The sequence below is a fragment of the Bombina bombina genome, chromosome 3 (genome assembly GCF_027579735.1).
Source record: "Bombina bombina isolate aBomBom1 chromosome 3, aBomBom1.pri, whole genome shotgun sequence".
Classification (NCBI taxonomy): domain Eukaryota; kingdom Metazoa; phylum Chordata; class Amphibia; order Anura; family Bombinatoridae; genus Bombina; species Bombina bombina.
In genome coordinates, this window is record NC_069501.1 from 231,714,045 (window position 1) to 231,730,812 (window position 16,768).

At 39.5% G+C, this 16,768-nt stretch overlaps 1 protein-coding gene across 1 annotated transcript in view; it reads right to left on the reverse strand.

Moving 5' to 3' along the window:
* Positions 1 to 7,950: 7,950 nt before the first annotated feature.
* Positions 7,951 to 16,768, reverse strand: part of SUPT6H (SPT6 homolog, histone chaperone and transcription elongation factor) — a 270,720-nt gene continuing 261,902 nt past the window's right edge. Inside the window, 2 exon segments of the mRNA XM_053706195.1 lie at positions 7,951 to 10,313; positions 11,159 to 11,361. Of these exon segments, the coding sequence (XP_053562170.1) occupies positions 10,127 to 10,313; positions 11,159 to 11,361 (390 nt within the window). The 3' untranslated portion in view covers positions 7,951 to 10,126.

The following is a 16,768-nucleotide window of genomic DNA, read 5'->3' on the forward strand; positions in this document are numbered from 1 at the left end:
CCGAAAAAGAAGAGATATGAAGCCAATCACTGCAGCCCTAGCGAAGGAACACATAAAATATAGGTGGAATTTTCCTTTCAGACTGGTTTTTTCATATCAGAATGGAAGCTACAGCTGCAATACCCTGGAAGAAGGGAAGGCTCTGCTTCACCGTCTTCAAATCCAAGCTGATATACCATCTACACCTACTGGGTCATCACCACCAAGAAAATCATTCCAGAAGGAATGGATTCCAGTGGGAAGAAATGGCAAAGCAAAGAAACAAAGAATTGATCCCAGACAAGAATCTGGGGAGGCAGAATCTGATGAGACTGAGAATACTTTGTCATGAGAGCTAAGTAGATCAATATACATTGAGCACTATAAGACTAACTCACTTTCAGCTGTGACTGTTTCACTGAGATGGGCTATGCCCAATGCAGATTGATATGTTGTCTTTCTTTTTTCTTTCCTTTGTTGAAGTTTAATATTTTTGTGTGCCCTCTTTTTTCTATATAGTTACATTTAAATTCAAGTACCCAGGTGACATACTCTTTATATAACCCTTACCCCTGAGAGATACCGTCTAGGCACTAACTACCTATCAACCCTAGCCAACCTTTAGCACCCTAAAGTTTCTAGCCTGGTAGACAGATTGAGATACACCTAGCCTTATAAAGGGTTACTTAAGTTGTACTTCCCGTATCCCCCGTTAAGAGGGGTTACTGATGTTCATTCCAGTTCAATACAATCTCAGGATCTCCCCTCCCCATCCCCACCCTCCCTCATCCACCCCAATACCCCTCCTTAACCCCCCTCCGATCTCCATAACCCCATACTCAAATTGAGCTAAATTCAGGTTCAGGCTCTGATGCTGCTTAAATGTTATTGTTTTTTCAATTCACATATATTCTATTATTTCCAATGTTGATTTCTAATATATTATTGTTATATCATTGGTCATCTTTCTTTTGGTTACTCCATGCTACCTATGAGATGGTTTATACACCTGCCACTCCAAAGACACTAACTGTTGATAAGATATCTGTAACACTATATTTGCTTCTTAACTTCCATGAAGGTTTATTATGCTTTTCAGCTATGAGAATCAAGTTTGGCCTGGTCCGGGGGGCCCCCCCTCAGAGGATAGAAGTCCTGATTCTACTTCTAGGGATATTAAGGTACCGCAATAAGACAGCTCCCTCTAAACAATTACCATGTCTATAAAAATTATTTCGCACAATGTTAGGGGTTTAAACTCAGACATCAAAAGAAAAAAGGCAATCTTAGAATATAAAGCCCTGAATGCCAAGATTGTGATGCTACAGGAAACACACTTTACACCTATGTTCACTCCTAAATATTGGGATAAGGTATACCCCACACAATTTCACGCCATAGGCCCGAAAAAGAAATGCGGAGTTTCAGTGCTCATCCACTCATCCCTAAATTTTCATGAGGAATCTGTAATAAGGGATAAAGAAGGCAGATATATCATAATACAAGGCTCAATCCATAATATCCCAATTCTGTTGGTGAATGTATATGCTCCTAACGAGCTGCAATCCAACTTTATCTCTAAGCTCAGCAAACACTTAACGTTGTGGAAAAAATATAAAACTATAATAGGGGGTGACTTTAACCTTACCATGAACGATAAAATTGATAGATCTACACAAGCATCCACAACCACTAACACAACCATAAAATCTAGTAGGATATTACTTGACTTCACCCTAGATCACAACCTGACAGATAGCTGGCGCGCTATGAATCAAGGGGTACACGACTACACATATTCCCCCATGCACGCATCACAATCTAGAATAGATTACATATTTGTAAGCCAAATCCTAGTCCCCCTAATAGTCAATACAACCATTACTAACTGCTCATGGTCAGACCACGTTATAGTGGAAACTACATTGGCGGGACTAATTAACCCACAAAGAGTGAAATCCTGGTCACTTAATGCATCATTACTTAGAGAAGGCCCAACTTTAGACACGATTAAGCAACAAATTGCTGAATTTATTGAAATGAACAATAACTCCACCGACAATCCAGCCCTAGAATGGGGGGCACTGAAAGCCTTCACACGGGGTCTACTCATATCCGAATCTAGCAAACAAAATAAGCAAAGGGAGGCCAAACTGCTAAGTTTAAAAGCAGAGACGAATAGACTTAGGTCACAACTTGGACACAATCCTTCACGTACACTAATAACCGAGCTTAAAGCCAAAAACACAGAACTAGATTCACTCTTAAATTCGGAGGCTGTCAGATCAATAAAAAATTGAAGGAAATTGTTAGGACCACAACTGTCCCACAAATACAATCCCCAGATAACAAGACCACTAATGACCCACAAGATATCGCCAACTTATTTGCAGACTACTATACTAAATTGTATAACATCCCTAACCCACATAAAGGCAAAAATAGAACATCAGATTTACTCTCGTTTCTCGGAGATAGTAAAATGCCATCACTAACAGAAGAGGAATTAGACTCCTTAAATCGCCCCATAACACAAGAAGAAATAAAACTTAGTATTAAAAATCTAAAAGGATCTAAAGCCCCGGGCCCTGACGGATACCCTGGCATCTTCTACAAAACCCTACAACCATTATTAGTTCCACAGTTGGTCAAAGTTTTCAACGCTATGATGCAGGGCAAGGAAATACCAAAAGAAATGTTGATGGCCAGAATTTCAGTGATCCCAAAACCAGGAAAGAATAAATGTCATTGCCAAAATTATAGGCCCATTTCCCTGATTAATCAGGACATCAAGCTATTTACCAAAATATTAGCAAATCGTCTAAACCCACTCCTTATTAAATTAATCCACCCAGATCAAGTAGGCTTTATTTCTCAAAGGGAAGCCCCAGATAACACAAGAAAAATTATAGACCTTATTAATGTGGCCACTGTGAGACGGGTGCCTTCTCTGTTTCTATCTCTGGATGCAGAGAAGGCATTCGATAGAGTTGATTGGGGTTTTATGTTCGCAGTACTCGAAAAGGTAGGCATTAAGGGGGAGTTTCAAAAGGCTATCAAATCATTATACTCCTCCCCGACAGCATGTGTTAAATTATCAGGCTATCAATCTTCACCAATACATATTAATAACGGAACCAGACAAGGATGCCCATTATCCCCGCTCCTATTCGCTTTGAGCATTGAACCATTGGCCATCAAAATCAGAGATAGCAGGGACATATCAGGAATTGAGGTGGGACACTTAGAACACAAGATATCTCTATTCGCGGATGACGTGATATTGACATTAACAAAACCACTATTATCCCTCCCATTAGTATATAAAATAATTCAACAATTTGGGACCCTATCGGGATATAAAATGAATGGGGGAAAATGTGAAGCTCTGGGTGTTGGAATCCCCGCCCATACCAAAAAATTAATAGAGCTAAACTTCTCATTTGGATGGCCTAAAAAATCCATTAAATATCTGGGAATTCATCTCTCTAGCAACATTCACTCCCTCTTTCATATAAATTATCTCCCCATGTTTAAGACAATCAGAGCTCTTATAGCCAAATGGATGAAACTCAAAATTTCCCTTTACGGTAGAATTATCTCGGTCAAGATGTCTCTCTTACCTAAATTATTATACTTATTTCGCTCCCTACCCATCACCCTTCCTCTCTCAGACCTACATAAGCTTCAAAAAGACATCTTACGATTTGTGTGGCAGGGAAAACGAGCCAGAATCAATAAAACACTTATGTGCTCCCCCAAAAAGAAAGGAGGAGTGGGTCTCCCGAACCTAATCCCATACTACTATTCGGCCCGCATAGCTCAAACTTTACACTGGTTCAAAACTAAAAACAACTCACAATGGTTAAATATCGAATCTGCTGTTATGAACATTACACCACTCTCGCACCTATTATGGACCCCTGACACCCCTACCACTCACAAGAAAAATGAATTCATAGCAATTCAACACACCCTACACATATGGAAGATATTGAATGCTAAATTCCCATTGGTAAATAACAAATCAGCAATCACACCACTAATAACCCAAACCTCCTCAGTTGACCGCACTGTACAACAGAAATGGCACAATAAAGGACTCTATAGGATTGCAGATGTATTTAAAGAGGGTAAAATGATATCTTATACACAATATCAAGACCTAGACATAGGAGATAGAAATATCTGGTACCATTATCTCCAACTAAAATCCAGAGTATATCAAATAATGGAGAATGAAAGAGCCCCTGTAACCACCACACTAGAAAGGCTCTGCCTGGCTGATCATCACATTAGAAGTGGAATTTCAACTTTATACACTTTATTTAACAACCCCCCCCAAACAGCAAACCCCCCTTAATGATAAAATGGGAAAATGATACAGGAAGAACCTGGTCAGTTGAGACTTGGAGAGAAACACTCAGTCGTGGACTATCTTTTACACAAAACGCAACCCTTAAAGAAAACTTCATTAAAGTAGCCTTTAGATGGTACTTATTCCCGACTAGATCAGGAGGAGGAGGCGACCCATCAACCAAGTTTTGTTATAGAGGATGCGGGGAGCTTGGGACATACCCACATATGTGGTGGGAATGTAGATATGTTAAAGAGATATGGGACCAAACTTCAGCTCTCATGAGTGAGATCTTTGAAAAAACAATAAAGCTAACTATGGAACAAGCTTTACTCCACTTCCCGATACCAGGGCTCTCTAGACACAATAACAAATTGGGAGGATGGATATGCACAATAGTTAGGTTAGGCATAGCCCAATTTTGGAAGGGACTCCCTCCGAGCTTTGAACTGATAAAAAAAAAAGTTGATATACCATTTTGATAAAACATGTGCCTCAGCAGAATTTCTAAACGATAAAAAAGCATTCCTACTACAGTGGGAACCTTTTATACATTATCATGAGGCTTCTAGGAGAAGGGGGGGGGGCGGACACGGACTAGGCCAGACGAAATGTTGTTTGTGGTATCTATATTGATTTTTTCGAATGTTCTGTTACATCCTTGAATTAGCGGGACATAATGTGTATTTCTGGAGTAATATTTTTTTTTTTTTTTATTTGAATGACCTTTGACCATTGGAATGTTTGATCATTGATTTATTGTATCTGTAAAAAATTTTTGAATAAAAATATTTCAACATAAAAATTCATCTGTATAAAGAGAAGTTTTAAAAGATTTTTTTATGTTTACTAGAAGGAGGAATAACAGACATAGCCTTCTTGATGGATTCAGAAACAAAATCTCTTATGTTATCAGGAACATTCTGAACATTAGATGTTGATGGAACTGCAACAGGTAATGGTACATTACTAAAGGAAATATTATCTGCATTAACAAGTTTGTCATGACAATTAATACAAACAACAGCTGGAGGAACAGCTACCAAAAGTTTACAGCAGATACACTTAGCTTTGGTAGTTCCAGCACCAGACAGCGATTTTCCTGAAGTATCTTCTGACTCAGATGCAACGTGAGACATCTTGCAATATGTAAGAGAAAAAACAACATATAAAGCAAAATTGATCAAATTCCTTAAATGACAGTTTCAGGAATGGGAAAAAATGCCAAGGAACAAGCTTCTAGCAACCAGAAGCAAAGAAAAATGAGACTTAAATAATGTGGAGACAAAAGCGACGCCCATATTTTTTTAGCGCCAAATAAGACGCCCACATTATTTGGCGCCTAAATGCTTTTTGGCGCCAAAAATGACGCCACTTCCGGAACGCCGACATTTTTTGGCGCAAAAGAACGTCAAAAATGACGCAACTTCCGGCGACACGTATGACGCCGGAAACAGAAAAGATTTTTTGCGCCAAAGAAGTCCGCGCCAAGAATGACGCAATAAAACGAAGCATTTTCAGCCCCCGCGAGCCTAACAGCCCACAGGGAAAAAAGTCAAATTTTTAAGGTAAGAAAAATAATTGATTCAAGTGCATTATCCCAAATATGAAACCGACTGTCTGAAAATAAGGAATGTTGAACATCCTGAGTCAAGGCAAATAAATGTTTGAATACATATATTTAGAACTTTATTAAAAAAGTGCCCAACCATAGCTTAGAGTGTCACAGAAAATAAGACTTACTTACCCCAGGACACTCATCTACATGTTTGTAGAAAGCCAAACCAGTACTGAAACGAAAATCAGCAGAGGTAATGGTATATATATATATATAAGAGTATATCGTCGATCTGAAAAGGGAGGTAAGAGATGAATCTCTACGACCGATAACAGAGAACCTATGAAATAGACCCCGTAGAAGGAGATCACTGCATTCAAAATAGGCAATACTCTCCTCACATCCCTCTGACATTCACTGCACGCTGAGAGGAAAACCGGGCTCCAACCTGCTGCGGAGCGCATATCAACGTAGAATCTAGCACAAACTTACTTCACCACCTCCATAGGAGGCAAAGTTTGTAAAACTGATTTGTGGGTGTGGTGAGGGGTGTATTTGTAGGCATTTTGAGGTTTGGGAAACTTTGCCCCTCCTGGTAGGAATGTATATCCCATACGTCACTAGCTCATGGACTCTTGCTAATTACATGAAAGAAATTAAATGTTTCTTACAACTTCTAATATCAGGAAAGATATTAACACATATAAGGAACTTTTACAAGATCACTTGTTAAACCAATACACACTAGTTGTAGAAAATTTTCAAAATTGGATACACTTATAACTAAGATATTTTTTTCTTTTGTGGATATCCATATAACCATATAAGTTATTAGCTAAAATTATTTTCTTTTTTGACTGTTCTAATTAGTAGGTTAACAAATTTGAATAGTTTCAATATCATATTGAAACAAATTTGAGGGGGCTCCTTTTTTCGTTAACATTTGCATTCTATATTCCCTTATGATTATATGTTAGGCTTATAATTACCTATAGTTTAGTTATAATTCCTGGTGTTTAATGTTTGCAGGACACCATTTGCATTACTTAAAGGAACACTCAATCAAAATTAAACTTTCATTATTCATATAGGGCAGCAATTTTAAACAACTTTCCAATTTACTTCCATTAACAAAATGTGCACAGTCTTTTTATATTTAAACTTTTTGAATCACCAGCTCCTACTGAGCATGTGCAAGAATAAGTGTGTATGCATTTGTGAATGGCTGATGGCTGTCACATGGTACGTGTATGCATTTGTGATTGACTGATGGCTGTCACATGGTACAGGGGGAGTGGAAAAAGACATAACTTTTAAAATTGTCAGAAAAAAAAATCTACTGCTCATTTGAAGTTCAGACTAAGTGCTAATGCATTGTCTTGTTGTCTTGCATTTGTTGATTATGCAAATCTACAGTGTTGACTGGTCCTTTAAATATCATTATATACCTCTTAAAAAGGTATACCTCATATCAAAAAGTAATACTTTTATTTTATGTAATGGAGTATTACATAATTCATATGCAATTGCTTTTGCCGACATTTTCTCTGCATAACATAAAAATTGTTTTGTTTGTTTTTTTAAAGTGATCACCCACCCATTTGTTTAGTTCTTATGTTTGAGTAATAGTAAAACACAAAATAAAAAAAAATCAAGAACTAGGAACCTTATCTTTTGACGGATAATGATTTAAGTTGCAAATTTACTATCAGTATTACCTTTTGCAATCTACAAAGTTTTTCAAAACTATGTATAAGGGTCAAGAATGTTTGACACTACTATATAACTAATAGAGGCATGATATTGCATTTCCTGTATATATTAGGAAATAATGCTTTCTAACTAATTTTTAAAACGGTTCTAATTTGGATTGAAACCTGCAAGAAATGAATAGTTGTGCAAAACTCACATTGCAGTATTAATGCTGGATAGCTCACAAGAAAACTTTCCATAACATTGGTGGTTAGGAATAAATATCCTAAAATTTGGAAAAAGCTGGTGGAATAAACATGTTTAAAAAATAAACTTCATTTGAAAAGAGAAATGCAATAAAATGTTTATATATATTTTTTAAATATTTATTAGATTTTTATACAAAAACTCTAGACATTTTACATGGGGGTCCAGTTAAACATTTTATTTTCTGCTTAACTGTAATTTTTAATTTAGGAAAATGCTTTTTTTGTGAAATCACAATAGCCTATCAGAAAAAAAAAATCCTAAAGCAAGGATAGGCTAAATACATTTTCAAGTGCTGTTACCATGCCAGCTTTTGCTACTATATCTGCTTGCACATGCTGATTGCTGAACAGTGGCAATCAGTTTAATTGATCGGACTGTGACCAAGCACAGAAATCCTGACTACACTGGGGACTTGAGATGTCTATTCCAGTTGTAGAGGAATGTTGTCCACTCTTAGTTTACTTGCACACCTGCTACCTGGAGCAGCAATGTGTATGCACATTTCAAAAACTGAATGTCCTTGTGTTGGAGACCTATAAAGTTATGACAACTGAATAGGCCAGTCAACTATGTAGCAATAAAATATAAAATTATAAAAAAGGGTACATTTTAGCACAAAATCCCTAGAGTGGTTTATTTTTTGAGCAATCACTTCCTGCTCTGCATGTTTAGCAACTGCTTAATGCTGGAACAGAGAAAAATTATCAACCAAATGCTGCTACAACAAAATGATTTAAGTGAATCTGCAAATTCACTGCTGCAGGGGGTCCAACTGTAGCCTCTAATAGGGTTATCTGCATTTAAAGGGACATTATACACTCATTTTTTCTTTGCATAAATGTTTTGTAGATCTATTTATAAAGCCCATAATTTTTTTTTTTTTTAATGCATAGTTTTGCTTATTTTTAAATAATATTGCTCTGATTTTCAGACTCCTAACCAAGCCCCAAAGTTTTATGAGAATACCGTCAGCTACCTTCTCCAGCTTCCTGTTTTTGTAAAGGGTCTTTTCATATGAAAAAGGGGGGGGGGGGAATTGTCTTATTTAACACTTGCAGTGGGCTTTCCAACTACCTTTTCGACAGAGCTAAGCTGAGAGCTTCCAAGTACGTTTTTAAACAGTTTTATACTGTATTTTTATATCAGTATCAGTGCATCTTATTCTTTATAGTAGTGTTTATTACATGCAGTTATATGACAATGAGTGTATACTGTCCCTTTAAGGGGGCAAGAGAGTGACCCTGGTAAGCAAGTTTTCTGTCAGCACAGACGGTGGTCGGTATTAACAAAAAAAAATTAAAAGAACTATAAAGCAGATTTATTTTTATTTTAAAAACAAATTTTGTTTCTATAAATGGAAAAACTGCACAACTATTAGATTTCAGGAACCAGACTATTTATTTGCCAAAATTGGAAGGAAAAAAAAAAAAAAAAAAAAAAAAAAAAGGTGTGCCATATAATATTCCAGAAAACTCTACACTGCCTTTTTAAGAATAAAAAAAAATCACCATACAAAATACTGAATGTCACAAATAGTTGTGCATAAGTCTAGCAAAGACGCAGCAGGAATTGTTTTTACAGCACAATAAAAATATGTGGGAACAAAGATAATGTTTCCAAAACAGCCCCATGTATAAGAATTAGACACAGGTTTGATTCCTGCATTATGCCAATTTAACAAGAGTGCATTAAATGGAGCGCAGCAGTACATGCCCTCTAAAGAATAAAATACCAACGCAAAGCTTGTTGACCATAAATAAACGTCAGAACATCTGACAGTATGTGTTTAATAAGTCTCATTTCAACCCATTTCTCCAAGAATCATGGACCAGCTCCAGCATACCCAATAATCTAGAACATCACATTCAGTAAAGTGAGATCTTTGCTTCAGATTTCACTATTTTGCATTCTTTGGCAGAATATGCAATGCTTAAAATTAAGGAGGTGAAACTCAGCATATGTTTAAAACGTAAGTCATAAAAACAGTTTGAGAAACATGTCGGCGGTTTCCCCTCCCACAATGCAATGTTTCATAATTTTTCTTGCAAGTGAAAGATTATAATAACAAATTCATACGTTGAGTCTTGGTGAGAGAGAAAAAAAGGTTCTCTTGCAATTCAGTAAATATTGACTTCACATTTTGGCCCTTTCAAATGTTACCAGTTTTAACTGTGAGCTGGAGAACCATATTATACAATCTGCAAAAATAAAATTGGGAGTAATAGTTCAATCTGCCCTTTGAAAGTTTGATTCCTGTGTCCCCACTGTTTTTATCGGTCCATTTCATCCAGCAAGGGAGTGGCATCCCCAGCAACTGACATTGGGGTGCTCTCAATCATGGGGCTCGGGGAAGGGCGGGGAGTTAACCGTTGCTTTTGTTTCCTCCTTTCTGCCTCTTTCTCCTGAAGCCACTGTTCTGCCATCTTGCCCCAGTCAATAGCAGTATGGCTGGTAGTCCTGTAAATAGACAGAAAGTTGTTACTGCTTTGAAGCACAGTTAAACACTGCATTTCATAAGATCCACTTAAAGATTTTAGATTCCTGTAATAATTTTTAATTAATGTGGTCCACAAGCATCTATAACACTCAGTCTGGTGACATCACTAACGCTCACAGCAAGTGTGACAGATGCAAATACACATGGTTTACCTGTATATGTCTGGTAGTCCGTGCACACAAGAAAGGTTATTACAAAAACCAGTTATTCCTTTCACAAGAGCATTTTTGCACGCACACTGCACGCATACACTACTACACACTACAGACAAATCCAAACCATTACAACTGGAAAAAATTAAATAACACAAAAACAAGCTTAAAAAGGACATACAACCTAAAGGTTTTATTTCATGATTCAGATACAGCATGTGATTTTAACCGATTTTCCAAGTAACATCGATTATCTAATTTGTTTTGGTCTATTGGTATCCTTTGTTGAAAAGGAGACTTAGTTAAGCTCATGAGCAGCTGATTAGTGGCTGCACCTATATGCCTTATGTTAATGGCTTACACAGTGTGTTCAGCTGGCTCCCAGTAGTGCATTGCTGCTTCTTCAACAAAGGATGCCAAGAAAATGAAGCACATTAAACAATAAAAAGTGGCTAAAAATTACATTCTCTATCTGAATCATGAATGAAGAATTTTGTATTTTTTAATTTGGAAAAGTAAAATAACATTAAATAAATAAAACAAAAAGAGCAGAGAAGTAATAAATATGAGTTTCGATTTAAATGTGAAATTTTCCAGTACTGATGAGGCTATGTACTTGAAACAGTTTTTATTTTCATTTCACTGATACTCACTTGGACTGCTGTCTGTGCCTAGAGCTGGAACTAGAGGAGCTCTGTGAATGGGTTGATTGAGGAGTTGGTGCTGGAGTAGGTGTGGCACTAGGAGGCAGCTGATGGTACTGTGGAGTAGTTATTGGCTGGCTGGGGGTTGTGTAGGAATAGCTTGGTGTCATTAGAGGGGTGGCCACTGGCTGCTGTGCAGGGGTTGTAAAAACCTACGACAAATAAAAACAAATTAAGGGAAAAATATTGAAACATACAAAAGTTATATCTAATATTTATTCAATTGAAAAGCCTTCTCTCACTGCAACATAGCTAAAAACACAGACTAATAATGCTCTAGTTTGTTTCAGAACAGTTTAGGGTACCTATTTGTAATGGGTGAAGAGCACAAATTATTTTGTGGAAAAAACAGAATTTATGTTTACCTGATAAATTACTTTCTCCAACGGTGTGTCCGGTCCACGGCGTCATCCTTACTTGTGGGATATTCTCTTCCCCAACAGGAAATGGCAAAGAGCCCAGCAAAGCTGGTCACATGATCCCTCCTAGGCTCCGCCTACCCCAGTCATTCGACCGACGTTAAGGAGGAATATTTGCATAGGAGAAACCATATGTTACCGTGGTGACTGTAGTTAAAGAAAATAAATTATCAGACCTGATTAAAAAAACCAGGGCGGGCCGTGGACCGGACACACCGTTGGAGAAAGTAATTTATCAGGTAAACATAAATTCTGTTTTCTCCAACATAGGTGTGTCCGGTCCACGGCGTCATCCTTACTTGTGGGAACCAATACCAAAGCTTTAGGACACGGATGAAGGGAGGGAGCAAATCAGGTCACCTAAATGGAAGGCACCACGGCTTGCAAAACCTTTCTCCCAAAAATAGCCTCAGAAGAAGCAAAAGTATCAAATTTGTAAAATTTAGAAAAAGTGTGCAGTGAAGACCAAGTCGCTGCCTTATATATCTGATCAACAGAAGCCTCGTTCTTGAAGGCCCATGTGGAAGCCACAACCCTAGTGGAGTGAGCTGTGATTCTTTCAGGAGGCTGCCGTCCGGCAGTCTCATAAGCCAATCGGATAATGCTTTTAATCCAGAAGGAGAGAGAGGTAGAAGTTGCTTTTTTGACCTCTCCGTTTACCAGAATAAACAACAAACAAAGACGAAGTTTGTCTGAAATCCTTAGTAGCTGCTAAGTAAAATTTGAGAGCACGAACTACATCCAAGTTGTGCAACAAACGTTCCTTCTTTGAAACTGGAATAGGACACAAAGAAGGCACAACTATCTCCTGGTTAATGTTTTTGTTAGAAACAACTTTTGGAAGAAAACCAGGTTTAGTACGCAAAACCACCTTATCTGCATGGAACACCAGATAAGGAGAAGAACACTGTAGAGCAGATAATTCTGAAACTCTTCTAGCAGAAGAAATTGCAACCAAAAACAAAACTTTCCAAGATAATAACTTAATATCAACGGAATGTAAGGGTTCAAACGGAACCCCCTGAAGAACTGAAAGAACTAGGTTGAGACTCCAAGGAGGAGTCAAAATTTTGTAAACAGGCTTGATTCTAACCAGAGCCTGAACAAAGGCTAGAACATCTGGCACAGCTGCCAGCTTTTTGTGAAGTAACACAGACAAGGCAGAAATCTGTCCCATCAAGGAACTTGCAGATAATCCTTTTTCCAATCCTTCTCGAAGGAAGGATAGACTCTTAGGAATCTTAACCTTGTCCCAAGGGAATCCTGCAGATTCACACCAAAAGATATACCAAATTATGTGGTAATTTTTCTGGTTACAGGCTTTCAGGCCTGAACAAGAGTATTAATAACAGAATCCGAGAACCCTCGCTTTGATAAGATCAAGCGTTCAATCTCCAAGCAGTCAGCCGGAGTGGGTCGAACGGACCTAGAACAAGAAGGTCTCGTCTCAAAGGTAGCTTCCATGGTGGAGCCGATGACATATTCACCAGATCTGCATACCAAGTCCTGCGTGGCCACGCAGGAGCTATCAAAATCACCGACGCCCTCTCCTGATTGATCCTGGCTACCAGCCTGGGGATGAGAGGAAACGGCGGGAACACATAAGCTAGTTTGAAGGTCCAAGGTGCTACTAGTGCATCCACTAGAGCCGCCTTGGGATCCCTGGATCTGTACCCGTAGTAAGGAACTCTGAAGTTCTGACGAGAGGCCATCAGATCCATGTCTGGAATGCCCCACGGTTGAGTGACTTGGGCAAAGATTTCCGGATGGAGTTCCCACTCCCCCGGATGCAATGTCTGACGACTCAGAAAATCCGCTTCCCAATTTTCCACTCCTGGGATGTGGATAGCAGACAGGTGGCAGGAGTGAGACTCCGCCCATAGAATGATTTTGGTCACTTCTTCCATCGCTAGGGAACTCCTTGTTCCCTCCTGATGGTTGATGTATGAACTTGGCCCTCGCTAGCTGAGGCCAAGCTTTGAGAGCATTGAATATCGCTCTCAGTTCCAGAATATTTATCGGTAGAAGAGATTCTACCCGAGACCAAAGACCCTGAGCTTTCAGGGATCCCCGGACCGCGCCCCAGCCCATCAGACTGGCGTCGGTCGTGACAATGACCCACTCTGGTCTGCGGAAGGTCATCCCTTGTGACAGGTTGTCCAGGGACAGCCACCAACGGAATGAGTCTCTGGTCCTCTGATTTACTTGTATCTTCGGAGACAAGTCTGAATAGTCCCCATTCCACTGACTGAGCATGAACAGTTGTAATGGTCTTAGATGAATGCGCACAAAAGGAACTATGTCCATTGCCGCTACCATCAAACCTATCACTTCCATGCACTGCGCTATGGAAGGAAGAGGAACGGAATGAAGTATCCGACAAGAGTCTAGAAGTTTTGTTTTTCTGGCTTCTGTCAGAAAAATCCTCATTTCTAAGGAGTCTATTATAGTTCCCAAGAAGGGAACCCTCGTTGACGGAGATAGAGAACTCTTTTCCACGTTCACTTTCCATCCGTGAGATCTGAGAAAGGCCAGGACAATGTCCGTGTGAGCCTTAACTTGAGGAAGGGACGACGCTCGAATCAGAATGTCGTCCAAGTAAGGTACTACAGCAATGCCCCTTGGTCTTAGCACCGCCAGAAGGGACCCTAGTACCTATGAGAAAATCCTAGGAGCAGTGGCTAATCCGAAAGAAAACGCCACGAACTGGAAATGCTTGTCCAGGAATGCAAACCTTAGGAACCGATGATGTTCCTTGTGGATAGGAATATGTAGATACGCATCCTTGAAATCCACCTTGGTCATGAATTGACCTTCCTGGATGGAAGGAAGAAGTGTTCGAATGGTTTCCATCTTGAACGATGGAACCTTGAGAAACTTGTTCAAGATCTTGAGATCTAAGATTGGTCTGAACGTTCCCTCTTTTTTGGGAACTATGAACAGATTGGAGTAGAACCCCATCCCTTGTTCTCCTAATGGAACAGGATGAATCACTCCCATTTTTAGCAGGTCTTCTACCCAATGTAAGAATGCCTGTCTTCTTATGTGGTCTGAAGACAACTGAGACCTGTGGAACCTCCCCCTTGGAGGAAGCCCCTTGAACTCCAGAGAATAACCTTGGGAGACTATTTCTAGCGCCCAAGGATCCAGAACATCTCTTGCCCAAGCCTGAGCGAAGAGAGAGAGTCTGCCCCCCACCAGATCCGGTCCCGGATCGGGGGCCCGCATTTCATGCTGTCTTGGTAGCAGTGGCAGGTTTCCTGGCCTGCTTTCCTTTGTTCCAGCCTTGCATAGGTCTCCAGGCTGGATTGGCTTGAGAAGTATTACCTTCCTGCTTAGAGGACGTAGCCCTTGGGGCTGATCCGTTTCTGCGAAAGGGACGAAACTTAGGTTTATTTTTGGTCTTGAAAAGACCTATCCTGAGGAAGGGCGTGGCCCTTGCCCCCAGTGATATCAGAGATAATCTCTTTCAAGTCAGGGCCAAAGAGTGTTTTCCCCTTGAAAGGAATGTCAAGCAATTTGTTCTTGGAAGACGCATCCGCTGCCCAAGATTTTAACCAAAGCGCTCTGCGCCACAATAGCAAACCCAGAATTTTTTCGCCGCTAACCTAGCCAATTGCAAGGTGGCGTCTAGGGTGAAAGAATTAGCCAATTTAAGAGCACGAATTCTGTCCATAATCTCCTCATAAGAAGAAGAATTACTAATAATCGCCTTTCCTAGCTCATCAAACTAGAAACACGCGGCTGCAGTGACAGGGACAATGCATGCAATTGGTTGTAGAAGGGAACCTTGCTGAACAAACATCTTTTTTAGCAGACCTTCTAATTTTTTATCCATAGGATCTTGGAAAGCACAACTATCTTCTATGGGTATAGTGGCGCGCTTGTGTAGAGTAGAAACCGCCCCCTCGACCTTGGGGACTGTCTGCCATCAGTCCTTTCTGGGGTCGACTATAGGAAAACAATTTTTTAAATATGGGGGGAGGTACTAAAGGAATACCGGGCCTGTCCCATTCTTTACTAACAATGTACGCCACCCGCTTGGATATAGGAAAAGCTTCGGGGGGCCCCGGGGCCTCTAAGAACTTTTCCATTTTACATAGTGGTTCTGGAATGACCAGATAATCACAATCATCCAAATTGGATAACACCTCCTTAAGCAGAGCGCGGAGATGTTCCAACTTAAATTTAAAAGTAATCACATCAGGTTCAGCTTGTTGAGAAATGTTTCCTGAATCTGAAATTTCTCCCTAAGACAAAACCTCCCTGGCCCCCTCAGACTGGTGTAGGGGCCCTTCAGAAACCATATCATCAGCGTTCTCATGCTCTACAGAATTTTCTAAAACAGAGCAGTCGCGCTTTCGCTGATAAGTGGGCATATTGGCTAAAATGTTTTTGATAGAATTATCCATTACAGCCGTTAAATGTTGCATAGTAAGGAGTATTGGCGCACTAGATGTACTAGGGGCCTCCTGTATGGGCAAGACTGGTGTAGACGAAGGAGGGGATGATGCAGTACCATGCTTACTCCCCTCACTTGAGGAATCATCTTGGGCATCATTTTTACTAAATTTTTTTATGACATAAAATACATATAGTTAAATGAGAAGGAACCTTGGTTTCCCCACAGTCAGAACACAATCTATCTGGTAGTTCAGACATGTTAAACAGGCATAAACTTGATAACAAAGCACAAAAAACGTTTTAAAATAAAACCGTTACTGTCACTTTAAATTTTAAACTAAACACACTTTATTACTGCAATTGCGAAAATGTATGAAGGAATTGTTCAAAATTCACCAAAATTTCACCACAGTGTCTTAAAGCCTTAAAAGTATTGCACACCAAATTTGGAAGCTTTAACCCTTAAAATAACGGAACCGGAGCCGTTTTTATATTTAACCCCTTTACAGTCCCTGGAATCTGCTTTGCTGAGACCCAACCAAGCCCAAAGGGGAATACGATACCAAATGATGCCTTCAGAAAGACTTTTCTATGTATCAGAGCTCCACACACATGCAGCTGCATGCCATGCTGTCCTCAAAAACAAGTGCGCCATACCGGCGCGAAAATGAGGCTCTGACTATGATTAGGGAAAGCCCCTAAAGAATAAGGTGTCTAAAACAGTGCCTGCCGATAT